The sequence below is a fragment of the Canis lupus genome, chromosome X, assembly GCF_048164855.1.
Source record: "Canis lupus baileyi chromosome X, mCanLup2.hap1, whole genome shotgun sequence".
NCBI classification, from domain to species: domain Eukaryota; kingdom Metazoa; phylum Chordata; class Mammalia; order Carnivora; family Canidae; genus Canis; species Canis lupus.
The window spans coordinates 97,345,659-97,366,050 of record NC_132876.1 but is presented as its reverse complement, the minus strand read 5'-3'; the positions used below and the strand labels follow the sequence as shown (position 1 = coordinate 97,366,050).

General features: G+C 37.2%; 1 protein-coding gene and 1 pseudogene across 14 annotated transcripts in view; both read right to left on the bottom strand.

Moving 5' to 3' along the window:
* Positions 1–20,392, bottom strand: part of DMD (dystrophin) — a 2,167,959-nt gene that overhangs the window by 1,408,624 nt on the left and 738,943 nt on the right. For all 14 annotated transcript variants that reach the window (XM_072818058.1, XM_072818060.1, XM_072818056.1 and 11 more), the window contains 2 exons: positions 6,350–6,451; positions 6,115–6,222 (listed from right to left, as the gene is read on the bottom strand). In XM_072818058.1, coding sequence (XP_072674159.1) covers positions 6,115–6,222; positions 6,350–6,451 — 210 coding nt within the window. The remainder of the gene's footprint in view (positions 1–6,114; positions 6,223–6,349; positions 6,452–20,392) is intronic.
* LOC140627839 (RNA polymerase II elongation factor ELL2 pseudogene) lies at positions 9,027–17,275 on the bottom strand (annotated as a pseudogene).

Below are 20,392 nucleotides of genomic sequence, written 5' to 3'. Positions count from 1 at the left end.
ACTATCCTCAATTCCATAGTACTCCTGTATCCCCTGTACCCTATATCCTCATGGATCACCAGGCTTCCCAGAGCTGCAAAACACCACCAGTCCTCCCAAGAGCAGCACATTCCCTAGTAACATTGTTCTTTCAAATCTGGGCCTTCCCGTGATAGTCTACAGAATTCTACCAGTCTTGGAATTCACCTCATAAGGATCACAGTTTCTTCTCTCCTTTACTTTTTATAATTTACACCAAATAAAAAGTCAGTTTTGATCACATAAAAATTTAAAAAAATAGACCTACATGGTTTGGATAAAAGCACAGATCTAGAGGAAATGAAATACTTGACTCCTTATTTCCCACCTCAAATGAAAAGGAGGGGATCCCACGGGCCATTAGTGATAGTATTTCAAAACAAATTACACTGATTATAAATAAAAGAGTTTCAACACAGTGTATCTATACCTAGGTATGGAGTAGGAACTGGTGACAGATGGTACCTGTTTTGGGTCTCAGATTGTGACATATTTTAATGAACATTAAATTCTTATTCACTGCCTGAGTCAGCAGGGGAATTTTACCTCAAATTCTAGACCAGCTGTCAGGTTTTGTTAATTGGCTTAAACTATCAAACGGTAAGACTTATACAAAACATATTTTCACTTTGTTCACAAGTAAGGTGACATAATTTGAATTTTAATCATATTGGAAACTTATTGAGACTCTGCTAAAAGAGTATTTTGAAACTTATTGAGACTTTGCTAAGAGTATTTTTGTGGTCCTGAGGCTAGTAAAGTCTTTTATTCACTAAAATATAACTACAATAGCACATGATTGTTCCAAATGATAGTTCTCGATTTCAGTTCTTATTTTTTAAAATAAATTTATTTTTTATTGGTGTTCAATTTGCCAACATATAGAATAACACCCACTGCTCATCCCATCAAGTGCCCCCCTCAGTGCCCGCCACCCAGTCACCCCCACTCCCCGCCCTCCTCCCCTTCCACCACCCCTAGTTCGTTTCCCAGAGTTAGGAGTCTTCCATGTTCTGTCTCCTTTTCTGATATTTCCTACCCATTTCTACTCCCTTCCCCTCTATTCCGTTTCACTATTATTTATATTCCCCAAATGAATGAGACCATATAATGTTTGTCCTTCTCCGATGGACTTATTTCACTCGGCATAATACCCTCCAGTTCCATCCACATTGAAGCAAATGGTGGGTATTTGTCATTTCTAATGGCTGAGGAATATTCCATTGTATACATAAACCACATCTTCTTTATCCATTCATCTTTCGATGGACACACCTGCACCCCGATGTTTCTAGCAGCAATGTCCACAATAGCCAAACTGTGGAAGGAGCCTCAGTGCAGTTCTTATTTTGTCAAGGAATCAAATGATATGAAGAGTTCTGAAATAGCTTAAGAGGGCTGGACCTGAGTCTGGATGTCTTGGTGCTCAGTTTAACTCTACTACTAATGTTCTACGATATCGTATGCATGGCTCGTGTTTTTTCCTGGGCCTCTATATCCTCTCCTGAAATAATCAGTCTCATTCCTCCTCTTCCTACCCAATGCTACTTAGTTCAGTTCTACTAAATGGTCTCCTCCATACCAAAGAATATTCCAAAAATGCAAATATGATTGTTAATGAATTTTCAGTGGTTCCCCATCAACTGTGAAACAAAATTATATCACTAATATTTTTGCCTTCTTTTGATACAAATGCAGATTTCTTTTCTGAAATCTGTCCTTAGTGGTCAAATCACTCCAGAAAGCATATATTCTTTGAGGAATGAAATCTTCTCCATAGCAAGCTAGCTTGTAATAACAACTAATACATTAATGAACCTATTCTAAATCAAAAACCTAAGATTAGTAACTATGGAGCAAAAAATGTATGATACAAATAAACATTTGGTAAAATGGTACCAATTTAACTGGGGAAATTTCCTTAAGATTAACTTAACTTTATTTAATTATATAATACCAATACAGATACAAATAGTTTATTTAGATAAAATTATAAAATTTTATAACAGACTTCTGTTTTATATTAGAGTTAATGTCAAGTTAGCATTTAATAGAATTGCTCTATCAAAAAAACAAGAAGAAATTCTGACTATGGAATATTTTATTTGAAAAACTAAGCTCTTGTGGCACTGGGTGGCTCAATCGGTTGAGCATCCAATTCTTGGTTTCAGCTCAGGTTATGACCTCAGGGTTCTGGGATTGGGACCCAATTAGGGCTCTGCACCCAGTGGAGAGTTTGCTTGAGATTCTCTCTCTTCTTCTCCCTCTGCCCCACCCTCTGCTCATGCTCTTTCTCTCAAATAATAAAATCTTAAAAAAAAGAAAAACTAAGTTCTTTTTTTTTTTTAAAGATTTTATTTATTTATTCATGATATTCAGAGAGAGACAGAGAGGTAGAGACACAGGCAGAAGGAGAAGCAGGCTCCATGCACCGGGAGCCCGACGTGGGATTCGATCCCGGGTTTCCAGGATCGCGCCCTGGGCCAAAGGCAGGCACCAAACCGCTGCACCACCCAGGGATCCCGAAAAACTAAGTTCTTAATATTACACTACTCTCTCCTTTACAGCAAAATCATAAAGTTTACAGTGGAAGAGAAACTTTAGAGATCTTTTCTATAAGTTTTAACTCAAACTGAAATGTCTTATTGAAGTCTTCCTAAATGTCCTTTTCTTAAAGATTTTATTTATTTATTTACGAGGGACACAGAGAGAGAGGCAGAGACACAGACAGAGGGAGAAGCAGGTTCCCTGCAGGAAGCCTGATGTAAGACTCGATCCCAGGACTCTGGGATCATGACCTGAGCCAAAGGCAGATGCTCAACCACTGAGCCACTCAGGCATCCCCTCCCTGATGTCCTTTCACTTCCAAAGTCCCTTCATTTCTCACACAGGCACTTATAATTAATGCCATTTGGGTTTCTTTAATGTTTTTGTTTTTCTGGTTTTCCAAACAAAGGCATGAGCCCTGGATGTGAGGCTAAGCATCTCTTATACTTCTCTGGTATTTCTCAAAGAATTTAATTTAGACTAATTACTTTAGAACTATATAATGTTTAGAGCCTTCCAGGAAATTCTTAGTGTTACTTTTTTAACTGAAATCTTTCAGGTAGGCTATTTTTTTTCAAAAGTACTATTTTCTTATTGAAAAACACAGTTGCAAATCTGCCTATATCTTATGGAATTAATGTTAATATTCTTTCAAAATTCATGAAATGAGGGCTTAAGTGCCCACTGTGGTAATATTAAGAGATGGGGCTTTGGGAAGGTAATTAGGTTTAGATGAGAAGATATGTGTAGAGCACCATCATCAGATTAGTGCCCTTAGAAGAGGAAGAGACACCCGATCTTCGTCTATCTCTGCTATGTGAGGATACAGCTAGAAGGTGCTGTCTAGAAGCCAGGAAAAGCATCCTCATCCAGAAGCAAACCTGCTGGTGCCTTATTCTCACACTTCCAAGCTTCCAGAAGAGTGAGACCAAAATGTCTGTTGTCTAAGCCATCCAGTCTGTATGTAGTATTTTATTATAGAAGTCTGAGACGACTAACAGGAATTGGTACCAAGAAGTGGCCTGCTGCTATAACAAATACCTAAAAATGTGTATACAGCTTTGGAACTGAGTAATGGGTAGAGGTTGAGGGAGTTCTGAGGCGCATGGTAGAAAAAGCTGAGAACACCATGAAAGGATTCTTAAAGGCAATTCTGGTGAGAGCTCAGAGAGGAAAGAGGAGATCTGGAAAGTGTCCATGTTTTTAGAGAATACATAAACTAAAATAGACAAAAATGGTATAAATATGGATGGTAAAGGTCATTCTGATAAGCTCACAGATATAAATGAAGAAGATATCACTGGAAACTGGGGAAAGGATATTCCTGGTTATAAAGTGGCAAAGACTTTGGCTGAACTGTGTTGATATTCCAGCATTTTGTGGAAGGTAGAACTTGTGAGCGATGTAATTAGATATTTAGCTGAAGAAATATCTAAGCAAAGTGTTGAAAGAGGGGCATAATTTCTCTTGCTTACAGTTAAAGTGCAAGGCTAGAGAAATGAATGGAAGGATAATCATTTGGCATAAGGGCAACTAGAATTTAAAGATTGGAAAATTCTCAGCCTATCCTTATTGCAAAAAATGAGAAAATATGTTCAGAAGAGAATATAAAGGGTATGGCTGACTGACCATTTGATAAGATTAGTGTGGGTAGGAACCAGAGACCTTCTCAGCCATCTTAACAGAAGGCAGGAAGAGAGATGGAATTATACCAACAGAAACACTGCCATCTGGGACTATAGGAAACAGAAGAATGGACAGAATGAAGGAAGGCTGTTTAACATGTGCTATTCCTCAAGAAAAGGGAAGAATGATGTAGGTGATTCAGAGTTCATGAGAGCTACACTCCCACCACAGGCCCAGAGGGCAAGGCAAGCTCTTCCTGGGTTTCAAAGGGTAAGGCTAGGGGCACCTGGGTGGCTCAGTTGTTGAGTGTCTGCCTTTGGCTCAGGTTGTGATCCTGGAGTCCTGGAATCGAGTTCTGTATCAGGTTCCCCTCAGGGAGCCTGCTTCTCCCTCTGTCTGCATCTCTGCCTCCCTCTCTGTGTCTTTCATGAATAAATAAATAAAATCTTAAAAAAAAAGGTGAGGCTATGTCTCCAATTCATGGGGCAAGATCCTCCACCCAGTACCTGCTCAGGAACGGGGCACTGGAGAGAGCCCTCTGGTTCGGGCTGCGGCAGAAGGCCATATGGGCGGTGCTTTGTGGAAGTGAAAAAGCAAGGTCACCTTTGGAGCCCTGGAGGGGATGCTGCTATTCCAGTGGTCTTGGAGGGTGGTGCATCAGTCCAAAGAGGATTATTCTTTCAGCTTAAGATCTAATTGAGTTTTCCTTGCTACATTTTAGACCTATTTGGAACCTGTCACCCCTTCTTTCTATCCTATTTCTCCTTTTTGGAAGGGCAATGTCTGTCCTATGCCTGACCCACCAGTGTATCTTGGAAGCACATAACTCATCAGGTTTCATAGCTGGATAGGAAGTTGGACTCAGAACGAACTGCACCCAGAGTCTTACCATGTCTGATTTAGCCAATGATGCAGCTTTGGACTTTATACTGTAGAGCTGATTCTAGAATCATTTGAGACTTCTGGGGCTCATGGGATGGAATGAATGTATTTTTCAGGTGAGAAGACATGAATTGAGGTGGGGGATAGTGTGGTCCATGAGTGTAATGTTATAGACCGAATTGTTTGTATGTTAAACTCTGCCCCCACATACATGCACAAAATGTCATGGTATCAGGAGATGGGGCCTTTGGGAGGTTATTAAGTTCAGATGAGTTCATGAGGGTAGAGATCCCGTATTGGGCTTCATGCCCTTATAAGAGGGGGGAAATGTGTGAAGGTTGATCAAAAGGTACAAACTTTCAGTGATATAGTAAACAAGTACATTACTGGGAATATAATGTACAGCATGGTGACTGCAGTGAATAATAACATACTGGCTATTTAAAAGTTAAGAGAATAGATCTTAAAAGTTCTCATCACAAGAAAAAAGCATTGTACCTATGTGAGGTGATGGATGGTAACTAATTGTGGCAACCATTTTGTAATGTATACAAATACTGAATCATTATGCTGTACTACTGAAACTAATATAATGTGATATGTCAATTATATCTCAGTTTTTAAAATTAATTTTAAAAAAAAGATGAGAAAGAGACACCTAAGTTTCCTGTCTTTCTACCATGGGAGCACAAATTGTGGTCTACAAATCAGGAAAGGGGTACTCACCAAAAACTAAATCTGCTGGCATGCTGATCTTGGGCTTCCCAGCCTCCATAAGTGTGAGAAATAAATGTCTGTTGTTAAGTCACCCACTCTGTGGTATTCTATTATAGCAGCCCAAGCTGCCTAAGATACTATAGCTGTCTCTATTTTAATTAAGAAATTGACAATATGATATAATTGAATAGGCTATGATTTAAGCAAGAACAATGAACATTTGGTTTAAGGTTGGAAAGAATAAAAAGACCAAATAACAGGGTTAACATAAACTACTGGTTTTGGAAAAAAAAAAAAAACTTTTGAAAGCTAAAAAATACATACAGCCAGTTTCTGAAGATTTGATAACACTTCACTTTGATCCTTAAAGCCAGTTGTGTGAATCTTGTTCACTGCATCTTCCTTCTCCGAAAGCCATGCACTGAAAAGGCACTGAAAGAAATCAAATAATTCCGAGAAAGAAAATAGGTAATTACTGCAGTAGATTATCATGTTTTCTTTTACCCATTTAACATCTCACCATGACTTTCACTGATACAATTTCCCCCACATGACTCACCTGTTCTTCAGTAAAACGCTGCCATTTTAGGAGGATGTCTTGTAAAAGAACCCAGCGATCTTCTGTCCACCTACAGATGTTTGCCCATCGATCTCCCAGTACCTGGGAAACAGACAACCCACCATCACATCAGCAAACAATGAATTGTTAACTGAATTTCATTTAAAATTTCAGTACTGATTTGTGAAAGCATCTAATTTCAAGTCTCCTATGTGTACTAGGAGTTGTAAAGGACACCCTTCCTGCTTTGGCTTATGATTACATGAGCACTATGCTTTTCATTTGTCTTTAGATTAATTCCCTCACGCTTGCAACTGGCACTGAAGAGCAGAGATACTTACAAGAAGTCTGAGGCAGTTGTCACACCACTATATGAAGTGTCTCCATGGTAAATGTAAGACAGCGAAGACATAGATATAGAATTAAAGAAGATTTTGCATTGATAATATGCAGAATGGGTATCTTTCTTAGGTCTGAAAATGTATCCTAAAGAAAAAAAGTCCAACTACTAAATAGAATACCTAAAGACCCTTATTTGAAGCAATCCCATGTAATTAGGATTGCTTTAATGTCCTGATTGTAGAAAATTGTTAGTGATTTAAATTACATCCACATGTAGACTTTAGAAACTATCTGGATTATTCTTACAAAGTATTTAAATTTACTCTCTAAACCAATCTGGTGAGAAAAGCATAACATTCCCTGAGTAGTTACAGCCCTATCTCTAGCATGTTACTAATATTTATATGCACACTATTTTAATATGTAACATAAACCAATTATTAGTGGTATGTATATATGCATGTATGCATTCACTGGATGCTGGAGACAAATATCTTTATTAAAGACACTACAAAAAAATTCTGGTAAACATTTATTTTTTGAAAGATTTATTTATTTATTTATTCATGAGAGACACAGAAGGAGAGAGAGGCAGAGACACAGACAGAGGGAGAAGCAGGCTCCATGCAGGGAGCCCGACGTGGGACTCGATCCCGGGACTCCAGGATCACACCCTGGGCTGAAGGTGGTGCTCATCCGCTGAGCCACCTGGGCTGCCCTCTGGTAGACATTTCAAAACAGATTTGCAAACATAATGTTTCCCTTTTTAATCAGCAGCATTCTGGGTTTTTTGTTTGTTTGTTGTTGTTTTTTTAAAGATTTTATTATTTATTCATAAGAAAGACACAGAGAGAGGCAGAGACATAGGCAGAGGGAGAAGCAGGCTCCCTGCAGGGAGCCTGATGTGGGACTTGATCCCGGAGGCAGGCGCTCAACCGCTCAACCGCTGAACCACCCAAGTGTCCCAATTGGCAGCATTTTGAAAAGACCATACGATAAGACAATACAACTTGAATCAACATTAGTTCAAAATTCTATATTTTTCACCACATAACTTACATTCCCACATGATAAAACAAATGATAGTTTCAATCAACATCAATGGATAAACTCCATGAAATGAAAGATTGTGCTGTTTGATAAATCACAATATGTTATGGTTAGATGTATCTGCTCTTTTTTATATTCCTAGCTCCCAGAATGAAAAAAAATCGTTAAATATACATTTCATGTACATAATAGTTTGCATATATCTCTTCAAAAACACTTTATAGCAGTATATAAATAGGCTACCCACATGTTTAATTTTATAATTCTGCCCCAAAACTATGATCTGTTACATTTTCATAACATATTGATTTTGCCCAACATTAATAAAGCTGAAAAACTGTTGAAATGGAAATGCTTTAGTCTCCTACAATACAAACAGCAGAAAAAAAAAAAACCCTACAGTAGTAACATTCATCAGTTGTTTAACCTGAGCGTTTGGTCTACTGAAAATGGCAGCTTTTTATCCTCCATGCATGCTCACATCCACACCACCCCTGCACAGACAGGTCGAGCACATGGATTCAGATAGTAGGAGGCCACAGTGTGCTCCCTACTGCTCTAATCAAGTGGGAAGTGTATAGCTAAAGATTAACCCTACTAGGAACACAGCAAGCAAACACCTTAAGGCAACCCTTGAGATGAGAGGTTAACTTGCAGAGTGTATTTACTGTTCTAGATCAAATGAGCCTGTATGTATACATGTGTACGCATATCTACGCACACACACATACTTATATACTTTTCTATTCCTTAACCCTCCAAAACATGTCAATTTTTTAAAATTTAGCTCAAATTACTATATATTCTACCATTTAAGGCAAAGAATCTGTAATAAGAAAGGTCAGAAAATAGGCTTATGTTTATCCAAAAGCATTTCACCTTGCACATGACTGGCTTTAAAAAAAATACATCACTTTAAAGTATGGATGTTGGGGCTCCTTGTTCAGAAGGGAGCCTGCTTCTCCCGCCCCCTCTGCCTGCCACTACCTCTGCTTGTGCTCTCTCTCTCACTCTGTCAAATAAATAAATAAAATATTTAAGAAAGAAAGAGTGGACATTGATCACCAATATCTAAAAAATAAATCATTTCTAATGATAAACCTAAGTTTTTAAGGAAAAAAATGATTTGAAGTACAGACACTGGATCCCCAACATTAAACAAACTTATTTTTTATTGACAAACATGTCTTGGGGTGCAGTGGGAGGACCAGGAAAAGCAAATTCAGAATTCCAGGGAAGCAAAGTACACTGTGGAAAAAAATAAATATGTTTACGAACACTGAAACTTTCAACAAGCACAGTTTCTTTCTTTCGTTTCTTTTCTTTCTTTCTTTCTGCTTTCTTTCTTTCTGTTTTCTTTCTTTCTCTCTTTTTCTTTTTCTTTTTCTTTCTTTCAATCTCACGGCAGGGATGCCTGGGTGGCTCAGCAGTTGAGCGTCTGCCTTTGGCTCAGGGTGTGATCCTGGTCCTGGGATCGAGTCTCACATCAGGCTCCCTGTGAGGAGCCTGCCTCTCCCTCTGCCTATGTCTCTGCCTTTCTCTCTATCTCTCATGAATAAATAAATAAATAAATAGAATCTTAAAAAAAATAAATAAATCTCACGGCAACTCATTTGGAATTTTAAATAAATATGCTTAAATTTATTCACATCTTCTGGTCCAGGCAGAGGTCTCATGCCATGACTCTGCTTGCTCTTGGTCAAATTCACCTATTAGTCTTCTGAAAGGTGTGATGTGAGCCACCTTGTTAGGAAGTTACTTCCATCTGTCTTTTTCATGATAATTGGGACTGGACTGCTTGATCTTCTGATGTTTCTCATGAGACTTCTTCATGAACATCAGATATTCTTTTGAGCCCAGAGAAAGCTGCTTTTGTTGTGCATACAGTTTGAGAAACCTTCTAGCGACAGTCTCCATACAGTCTGGCAGGCCAGACCCTGTACTCATCATACTTCAGCACTAAAGCCATCCTTGTCTAATAGGAGATGATAGCAATGTATTTTGTCAAAATACTAGGACTTCAACTGTTGAAGGTGGCTCCATGGAGGCAGTACAACCCTCTTTAACTCCTTCAATGGGATCTGGACCAGAGTTGGGCAGCTTGGCAATTTCCTCCCCTCATTTTATGGTTTTCTTCCTTTTCTTCAGTTACCTCAATGTACATTTTAATTTGTCCCTTTTCCTTCTGTTTTTAGACTTTTCTGGACTCTCTGTGAGACACTGAATGGTTTTCTTTCACAGGCTTTGGACACTATAGTACAACAGAACCAAGATTAAGGTTTCCAGAGATGTCCTAAAGGTATTTTTGTCTTGCTGGCCCTAAAAGATACTCGTGTTTTGACTAAAACTGTGTCAACAGTTAGGTCTTGAGTACCCCCTGCCGGCTGGAATGCAAGGGGAACTGGAGTTCGAATTTACAGCCTGAGGAGGATTGGAGACCAGTCCGTGGGTTGAAGGCAGTGGTGGAAGGGGCAGCAGGAGGCCTGCAGCAGATTTTTCAGTGATGGGAGTCAAGCGACCATTTCATGTTGGAGGCATTCGGCTGGTCAGGTGACATATTCAAGGTTTTTTTGTTTGTCTGTTTGTTTGTTTTTTATCCATTAAAGGATCAATGAAACCTGAATGTAAAAGCCAATTCTGAAGAGAAGATGCAGCATCTCTACGAGAACATAGAGGAGATTCTGAATGGCTGGTGTTGGCAGCATGCTGAGAGAGATTTAGTTTGCTTGAGAGCACTGACTCTAACCATCTTCTATTATTTCACTATATCTAGCCCATCTCTTTGAATGAAGCTTTTTAAAACCATAATCCTTTAAGGTATATGAGAGGTCTTTAGGATTCAGATTGGCTACCTGTTGCAGAACTGCTCCCAGGTTTCTCGCAGGCCTTCAGGACCATAAGTATATCACCCTGTCCCTCTGTCACCACAGAGAAATACTGCTGCTACAGTGTGTCTTCTAAATAATATTTGCAAGGTTCATGTGGGTTGAGCCTTTCCTTTAAGGCACTGCATCTGAAACAGCTTGAGGCACTTCCAAATTTGCACTCTTTTCCCTACACAGGGTCTGATGACTTCTGGGCTGCAGTTGTGGGATTCCTCTGCCTGCATCATTCTTTCTCTATCATCTCATCCAAGTTGTTCATCGCATATACTGTAACTTTACCGGGTATAAACCCCAGGCAATTGAGACGGGGGGGGGGGGGGGGGCTCCAGAGCTAGAGAATGTTGACTGAATGAGGTCAAAGTTGCCCTGAGGGTGGTCTTTACCCACATTTGACAAACATAAGTGAAGGTGTACCCTTCATTGAGGAGATCTTTTTCTTAGGATTTTTGACAAGCCCTGGGAGCCCTTGGAACTGAACTGAAGGTCAGAAAGGAATCAAATTTGTGTGGTTCTGTTAGGTCTCGAGTGTCCAGATTGCTGTCGTGAGCTTCACATACAGTTGGGTGACATTGTCTTGCCCCAGCTGCCTGCATGACAGCCTCCAGCACTGTCCTGCCCCCTGGGCTCTAGCCTCCACGACCACCCTTGGCTGTTCCAGCTTCTGCAGCCACCTCCACAGCCATGGTCATCCCGCTGCTCACCTACCGTCATATACCCAATTACCAATGGTTGTAGATGAAAAAAAAAATACATGCTGTGATGATTGGTGTGTAAAGGGAATGTTATAAGACAAAAAATATGAATCATTTATTTTAATTCCATTATGATGAACTTCAGAGTCTAAAATTTTAACTTGTTGACTTTAACAGAAATAAGAAAATTATTTTCCCACAACTCATAGATCTTTACAACGGTAAGTAGCTCAAAATATAGATATGTTTTATTTTGTATAGAATTAGGGCTACAAAAATGTTTATAACTCATATTTTTACACATATATTTGGTATCTAACATAAGCCTTGTTATAATTTCTAGCATACTTGATGCTACATGTTTGGATCGATCTACATAGAAGATATTAAAATATGACTCAAATAATACAAGTGTAGTTAGCATCATGAAAAAATCCACCTACTTCTAGGAGGCTTGAAGACTCATCCCATCTTTTAAAAATCTTTTCAAAAAGGGAGTGCCGTGCATGAATAAAGAGTAGGCAATAAACATTTTACTAACAGTATTAAAATGATCATGTACTCATACATTTTGGTCACAAGTGAGTTTTCAGTTTTTCTTCAGAAATGTCCATAAAAACATTATTGCTTTCAACATAATGTAACTGAGTTTCGTATTTTTTTATAGTTTCACTCTCTACTCTTTTTGAATGATGCTAGGTTATGGTAGAAGCCATAGCACTGAAATAATAATGCAAGATAACTAAAGGAAATGCGTTAACATAAATCAATGAATTCAACAATATTAGACATTTAATCATTACAACCAAGTATTTGGGATTTTTTTTTCTGAAACATATTAGAAATTCTTTAAGCAAACTTCCTAGTGACTACCAGCACACACCAGGAAAATGGTATGTAACATATCTGTTAACGGATTAATTGTGAAAATATTAGCTTCAGAGAAAATCTTATCCCTTATAGCCATAAGCCACACTATCTGCCTGATTTAAGGATAAAGATGTAAAAGGCCAAATTGTGAGATGCTTATTGCATCCCTTCGACCCCAGTGGGGATGAGAGTCAAATGTGGGAGAAACACACTCAAACTGAAGCACAATCTTCATAAATGAAAGAAAATGTACTGAGACTTCAAAACAGATATAGCATAGTTTCCCTAGTGTCCACTGAATTAGCATCTTAAATTTCTAATCTCATAGATTGATGATTACAATTTATTAATTTTAGTTGGACATCCTATCAAACAAATCCAAATAAAGACCTAGATTCCTATACTAGATTCCTTAAGGTTTTTAATTTCATAGAAATTCCATAATATACTACTGTGATACCCTTAACCATGTAGTTTTTTTCACTATATGAATGAGTCACAAAAAACTAATAATAAATACTGTTAGATACATAGTCAACCTATTTAAGAAAACTATTTTAAGAAAGGCCTTTGGTAGTCCAATAATAATAGATAATTTTGATAATTCATTGAAGTCTTATAATTCAGCCAATCCCATATTTATTTAATTTACAGTTAATGAAAGTCTTTCATTCATTCATTTATTCATCATGAATCTGTCCAAATAACAGATACTTATTGGACATACAGTGTGTCAAAACTGAACAGAATAAAGAAGTTATGGGCTGATAATGCTGCTATAAGTATTGGGCTGCACATGCCTCTTTGAATCAGTAATTTTCTGCCCTGTGGGTAAGTATCTACTAGTGCAATTGCTGGGACCTAGGGCAGTTTTTTTTTTTTAACTTTTGGAGGAGCCTCCATACTGTTTTCCTACTGGCTGCACCAGTTTGCATTCCCAGCAACACTGTAAGAGGGTTCCCCTTTCTCCACATCCTCAACATCTGTTGTTTCCTGTATTGTTCATTTTAGACATTCTGATGGGTGTGAGGTGGCATCTCATCATGGTTTTGATTTGTATTTCCCTGAAGATGAGTGATCTTTTCATATGTCTGTTAGCCGCCTGTATGTCTTCTTTGAAAAAAAATGCCTGTTCATGTCTTATGCCCATGTCTTACCTGGATTATTTGTTCTTTGGGTGTTGAGTTTGAGAAGTTCTTTATAGATTGTGGCTAATAACCCTTTATCAGATATGTCGTTTGCAAAATCTTCTCCCATTCTATCAGTTGCCTTTTAGTTTTGTTGATTGTTCCCTTCTCTGCGCAGAAGCTTTTTATCTTGATGCAGTCCCAATAGCTCATTTTGCTTTTATTTCCCTTGCCTCCAGAGACATGTCTAGTAAGAAGCTGCTATTGCCAAAGGTCAAGGAGGGTGCTGCCTGTGTTCTCCTCTAGGATTTTGATGGTTTCCTGTCTCACATTTATTTTATTTTTTAAAAGATTTTATTTATTTATTCATAGAGACACAGAGGGAGAGAGAGAGGGAGAGAGAGAGAGAGAGAGAGAGGCAGAGACACAGGCAGAGGGAGAAGCAGGCTCCACGCAGGGAGCCCGACGTGGGACTCGATCCCGGGTCTCCAGGATCAGGCCACAGGTGGCGCTAAACCACTGTGCCACCAGGGCTGCCCGCTGTCTCACATTTAGATCTCAGCCATAAAAAAAGAAAGAAAGAAAGAAAGAAAGAAAGAAAGAAAGAAAGAAAGAAAGAAAGAAAGAAAGAAAGAAAGAAGAAAGAAAGAAAGAAAAGAAAAGAAAAAGAAATCTTGATATCTTGATTTTGCAATGATGGAGCTAGAGTATATTATGCTAAGACAGTCAGAGAAAGACAAATACCATATAATTTCATTCATATGTGGGATTTAAAAAACAAAACAGATGAACATAGGGGAATGGGGCATAAAAGAGAGAGGGAGGCAAACCATAAGACTCTTAACCATAGAGAACAAATTGAGGGTTGCTAGAGGAGAAGTGGGCAGGGTTTGGGCTAAATGCATGATGGTTACTGAGGAGGGCAATTGTTGCGATGAGCACTGGGTATTATATGTAAGTGATGAATCACTAAATTCTACACCTGAAACCAATTTTACCATACATGTTAACAGACTATAATTTGATTTAAAACTTGAAATATAAAAAAGTTATGATGAGCACTGGGTGTTATGCTCTATGTTGGCAAATTGAACTCCAATAAAAAAAATTTTTTTAAGTTATGGGCTGGACTATGTCTCCTTTTTTTTGCATCTACATTTTTCCTTAGAAACATTTATATCTAATGAGAGAAGATGTTAATTGAAAGACCCATAATATGAAGTGTAGTTTCAATGAGTTAAGCACAGAACTACTCCAATATGTACCTATATGTACATTTTGAAACATTTATATCTTAAGTTTTTATTTAAATTCTAGTTAGTTAATATACAGTATAATATTAGTTTCAGGTATAAAATATAGTGATTCAGCACTTCCATACATCACCCAGTACTCATCACAATAAGTGCCCTCCTTAAACCCCATCACCTATTTCAGCCATCCCCCCAACCACCTCCCCTCTGGTAACCATCAGTTTGTTCTCTATAGTTAAAAGTCTGTTTCTTATTTTGCCTCTCTCATATTTTCCCCTATGATCATTTATTTTCTTTCTTAAATTCCACATATGAGTAAAATCATATGATATTTGTCTTTCTGATTGACTTATTTCCCTTAACATAATATTAACGAGCTCCATCTATGTCATTGCAAATGGCAAGATTTTATTCTTTTTGATGGATGAGTAATATTCCATTGTGTGTATAGGTGTGTGTATGTATGTGTGTACCCCACATCTTCTTTATCTATTTATCATTCAATGGACATTTGAATTGTATCTCCTCAAAATTCATAGGTTGAAGTCCTATCCCCCCCTACCACAGAATCTGACTGTATTAGGTGACAGGGCCTATATAGATAGGGCCTATACCTGAGCATTTTAAGTTAAAATGAGGCTGCTAGGGTGGGATCTAATTCAATCTGACAGGTATCCTTATAAAAAGAGGAAATATGGATACACAGAAAAACATCAGGGACATGGGGACACATAGGAGGGACCATGTGAGGATGCAGTGAGAAGATAGCCATTTGAAAGCCAAGGAGGAAGGCCCCAGAAGGAGCCAAACCTGATACCTTGATCTTGGACTTCAAGCCTCCAGAACTGTGAGATGAAATTTCTGTTAACTAGGTTACCCAGTTAACAGAAACTGGGTTACCCAGTCTTTGGTATTTTGTTATTGCAGCCCTAACAAACTAATAAAAAAGACATATTTAAGAGACACTGATTCTGTGGCATGGCACAAAATATCTCACGAAACTAAAGTTGTTGAAATTAAAGATGTATTTATTACAGGTGGAAATTTTAGAAAATACACTTCAATTACTAGGGTAAAATTATTTAAAATTGTTTAAATAGAAGATATTTTTAATCATTCATTGATTCAACTTCCAAAATACATAAATGTTATCACTTTGTAATTTTATGTTTTATGTGGGGAAGATACAAGTATTTCAAGCTAAACAACTTAGATTTAAGTGTTAGGTTAGTCAGTTGCTTGGATTACAAACGTGTATGTCTTCTCAAATTACAAAAGAATTTGTTTTAATATTTAATTATTTTTGAGAGAGAGAAAGAGCAGACAGGGGTGGGGAGGAGCAGAGGGAGAGGGAAAAGCAGACTCCATGCTGAGCATAGAGCTGATGCAGGGCCTGATCTCATGACTCTGAGATCATGACCTCAGCCAAAATCAAGAGTCAGATACTCAACTGATTGAGTACACCACAGGTACACCACAAATAAAAAAAGAAAACAGTTTAAATACATCATTTTCTTATAATGACTCTGGCAATTCCTTGAGGGTTATTATTATTATTATTATTATTATTATTATTATTATTATTTTCCCTCCTCCCAAACAAAACCAAATGACTTTCAGGAAATTCATGGCTACATCATTTCCTTTCTCTCAAAGAAAATAATCATACCAACCCCTTAAAGAATTGCTAAAATATTAAACAAGATTATGTATTGGAAAGCAGTTTTAATTTGAACTGAATTACATAAGTGTTGATAGTTATTTACATTTTGTTTGATCATTGTGTTTACCTCAAATCTTCCAAGAACCAGCAAGGGTCATCTATTTTACTCTAGTCACTCTAGAAAGGTACTTATTAAATCTTTACAAGTAGTTGTTTAGACTTGAAGTATATTCTTTTTTAAAGATTTCCAACACAAGAGAGTATTCATAGCCTTTATTAAAACATTCTACTGCTTTAACCTATCATACTCTTAGAAAACTCTCAATGAACTGAATCTAAATCACTTCTGTTATAATGTGAGCATGATGCTTTTTACTCACCTCAGTTAAATTAGATAAGTGAATTAGAAATTGCTTGCTCATATGCTATACATCTCTGCCCACAGGTAGATTTTTGTAATGCCATATGCACAAATGTAAATAGATGTACACAGTGCTTGAATTTATGGACTTATCTGGTTATTACTTAGAAATATTGGCTCTAATTTGAATTACAAAGAATAGAGCTAAGCAACTGGAAGATTATCAGTTAGATCTATAATCACTCAAAGATGCTGGTTCCTTTCATTGCCTAAAGGGATATAACAAGTCTAAGAGATTGGATCAAATGGGATTGACAGAAAGCTAAATAATTATTTTTAAGAATCACTACATTAGGATTAGAAAACTTCTCTAGAGAAAAAAAGTGTTTCTCTGAGTTTTCACTTAAGTATATGAACCCTTTGGGCTCTTAGAAGTAATGCATATTTTTATAAAGCTATGTAAACATTATGTACATAAACAAAAATGATTATAATGTCTCATGAAGCGATAAGAAGAAATTAATTTTTATTTATGTTCTCATTTTGTGTCAGCAGTGAGAGAAGCTAACGGTTGGTTCACTTACTCTAACATACTTTCATGGGCTAAATCACAACTCCATTATCATCTTATGCTTAGATCCGCGACGGGGATGCTCTCCCCTCCCATTTAATTACCATCCCATTTCGTCATGCACACCAAGTACATTTCTCATCTAAGTTTCTCTGTTTGGTTGAGTTGGTTTTTCAAAACAGAAGTGAAAAGTTGCTATCAGAGGAATATTTGGATAAAGGCAACTGAAGAAAATTTGGAAGGTAAAACTTAAGTATCTTGACCCTTGAATATACTGAGGCCAGGGATAGAATGTAGGAGCCGAACTGTGCCCAGCAAGACTGGCATGAAGAGATAAAGTGTTCCCAGGAGTACGTCCACTATGAAAGGAACACTTATGTGCCATGGACCACACAATGCAGCAGCAACTAGGATTTACAAGAAAAGGAGTCAGCAAGCAGCCCATGTCATAGTCATTTGATTTTAGTTTCAGACTCTGGAATATAGTTCCCAGCTAAATGAATTTTATGTGTGATGAGCCTTATGAAAAATAACATTTCTGGATTTTTGTTTTCTTTCCTACTTTAAATACATAGCAAGTTAAAAAGGATAAGCAAGTTTACCTCACCAATGGTGAAATGGAAATACCATCGAGTAACTCATTGAAAGAAATAAAATAACACCCATCCTGAGACTAAAACAAGGCCGAGTACTAATGACTAATGTTTAGCCAACTCTATGAGTCTCTTCTCAATTTTGCATGTTTTTACAAACTGCTAACCAAAGCAGCATATTATAAAATGGCAATGCTTTATATCTTCACTGTCTACCATATGGTCCAGGGTGGAAAAACATGTCCTGATGTACTGGGAAGCACTTATTGTAGGTTTCCCTGAAAAGATCATTCCTACTCCCTTTTAACTGATCCTGCAGTACTACCTGACTGATTTCAAGAAACCTGTGAGGGTATACTTGCCACTTCTAAAGGTACAGTTTACAGGTGACACCCAGACACTGAGATGAGTTAAGTAACTTATCTGAGACCACGGAGGCCACAGGACTGAGTTTCTGCAGTGTGACCTCAGATCCATCTGGCTACAAGTCTGTGTTCTTTTGTGATGTCCTTTACTCAGTGGAACAGGCAACATTCAGTATGCCTTGTAATGTGTGCTACATAACCAAGCGAGATGTACAGATGCTGAGTTGTTTTTGAGTATTTTCATATTTCATTTTTGCAGAAGTTTGACTGGATTGAACTACACATTTTATCTAACCTACCTGACAAGGGTGTGAAGCCTAATGTTATAATTTAATCTAATTTTTTTTGACATTTTACCTCCCTATTTGTTTATTTTTCAAAATCAGAAAATACACTCCTAGATCAAGAAATGTGCTCTTTTCCGAAGTCTTATTTTTCAAAGGTAAACATGACTGTCTTGATTTGTTAATGAAATTTTGTCTTGGTGGTTATGCTAAAAAGATAGTGAGATTTTTAACATGAAGAAGCATGTTCCCCTGTGCCTTTACAGTCACTTCCATATATTATTTATTTTTACAAGTTTATGAAGTGCTAATGAATAAATCTGGAAAGGCTCGTTTGTTGTTGCTGTTATTATTTGCATGAAGGCTATTATGTAATGTTCTGTGGCAGCTTAATAGACTGCATTCTCCAGCTCCCACCATTCAATTGGGATACCGGAAAATAAAGAGCAGGAGTCCTAAGGAGCATTCCAGCACGAGTATGTCTATGCCAGGGTTCACTGCATTCCTGGGCATTCTTTGGTATTTTAAGGTTTTACGGTTCATGATTGTTTTATTCCTCACAGTCTCTGGTCTTCTTGAGGGGAGCCCTTTACCATTGTACTTAATGTAAAACATGAACTTCACATAATATAGAGATATCTCGGAGCTCAATACCACCACTGTAGTTACTGATACAGGGATTTTTCTCCTAAGTATTGTCTTAGAACCTTTTTGTTCTTCCTTCTTCATGAAATACCTGCCAACCAGTCATTTATGGCAATAACAGAGCTATTCATGGTAAATTTGAAGAGCCAGAAGAGGTGAGAATCACAAGTGAAGCTTTGTCTTCTCCACCTCAAGTTCTAGATCTTTACTACTTATAATGGGCATTACTCATACAGCAGACTCCCTGAATCTGCTGAACTGATACACATCACCAGGCCTGAAGTACAGATTGCTTGAATTCTTGTCCCAGTTCTACCATTTCCCAACTTAGTAATATCTCTCAGCAAACACATAATTTTATTATGGTTTAGATTTCCCACTAGTGAAAGGGAAATAGAAGTATCTGGGCTGGTACCCTCCTAGCCAGGTCACTGTTAGGGTCAGATAGGTCAACGAATGTGAAAATGCTCCAAAAACTGTGATAAATTATTGAGAGCTTGTGACTAGTTAACATTCAGAGCTTAATTGGTAGAAAATTAGCTTTTGTTTCCAAATGTGATAAGTCTACAGCATAACAGAATTTTAATACAGAATATAGCAAAAGATTTCAGCATGACACTCAAACAACTAGTGTTTCATATTTTACTTACAGTCTATTATGGCTTATCTTTTATACAAGAGTTGAAAATATTTTTCTTTTAAATTATAAGCCAGGAACATAATCTATTATGTGTTTTATTTGGAATCAAGTGAGTGAAAAATGAATATCCCTCTATACTTCATTCTAACTACACACTGAAATACTCTACTTACAAGAAATCACAAATTCTAATGTGTATGCACAAAAATTGCACAAAATAACCTAAGTATTAGAGAATGGAGAATAATGGGGACTGTAAATAAATGGAGAGTTCATGCTAAAGGTGGCAAAGCTATTTAATTATTACTGAGGTTAATATTCAGAACAGGCAAAGGATTACCAGATCATTTGCTTTTCCAAAGACGCTAGACATTTATAGTTTTATATTACATTTCCTAAACTTCAAACATTGGTAACTAGTAAAAGCATTATTTATTAAACACCATGTCAACTAAACAGAACTTTATTTGAATATACTTGTAATTTTATTTTTTATTTAAGTTCAATTAGCCAACATACTGTACATACTTAGCTTCCAGTGTAGTGTTCAATACTTGTAATTTTAGATACAAAACACAAATTCCTAGAAAGACACAAGCTACTCATACTGACAAAAAAAAAAAAAGAAATCTGGAAAATGGAGAAGAAACCTGAAAGTCTAAATAAAAAATGAAAAGTCTTATTTAAATATATTTAATCTTT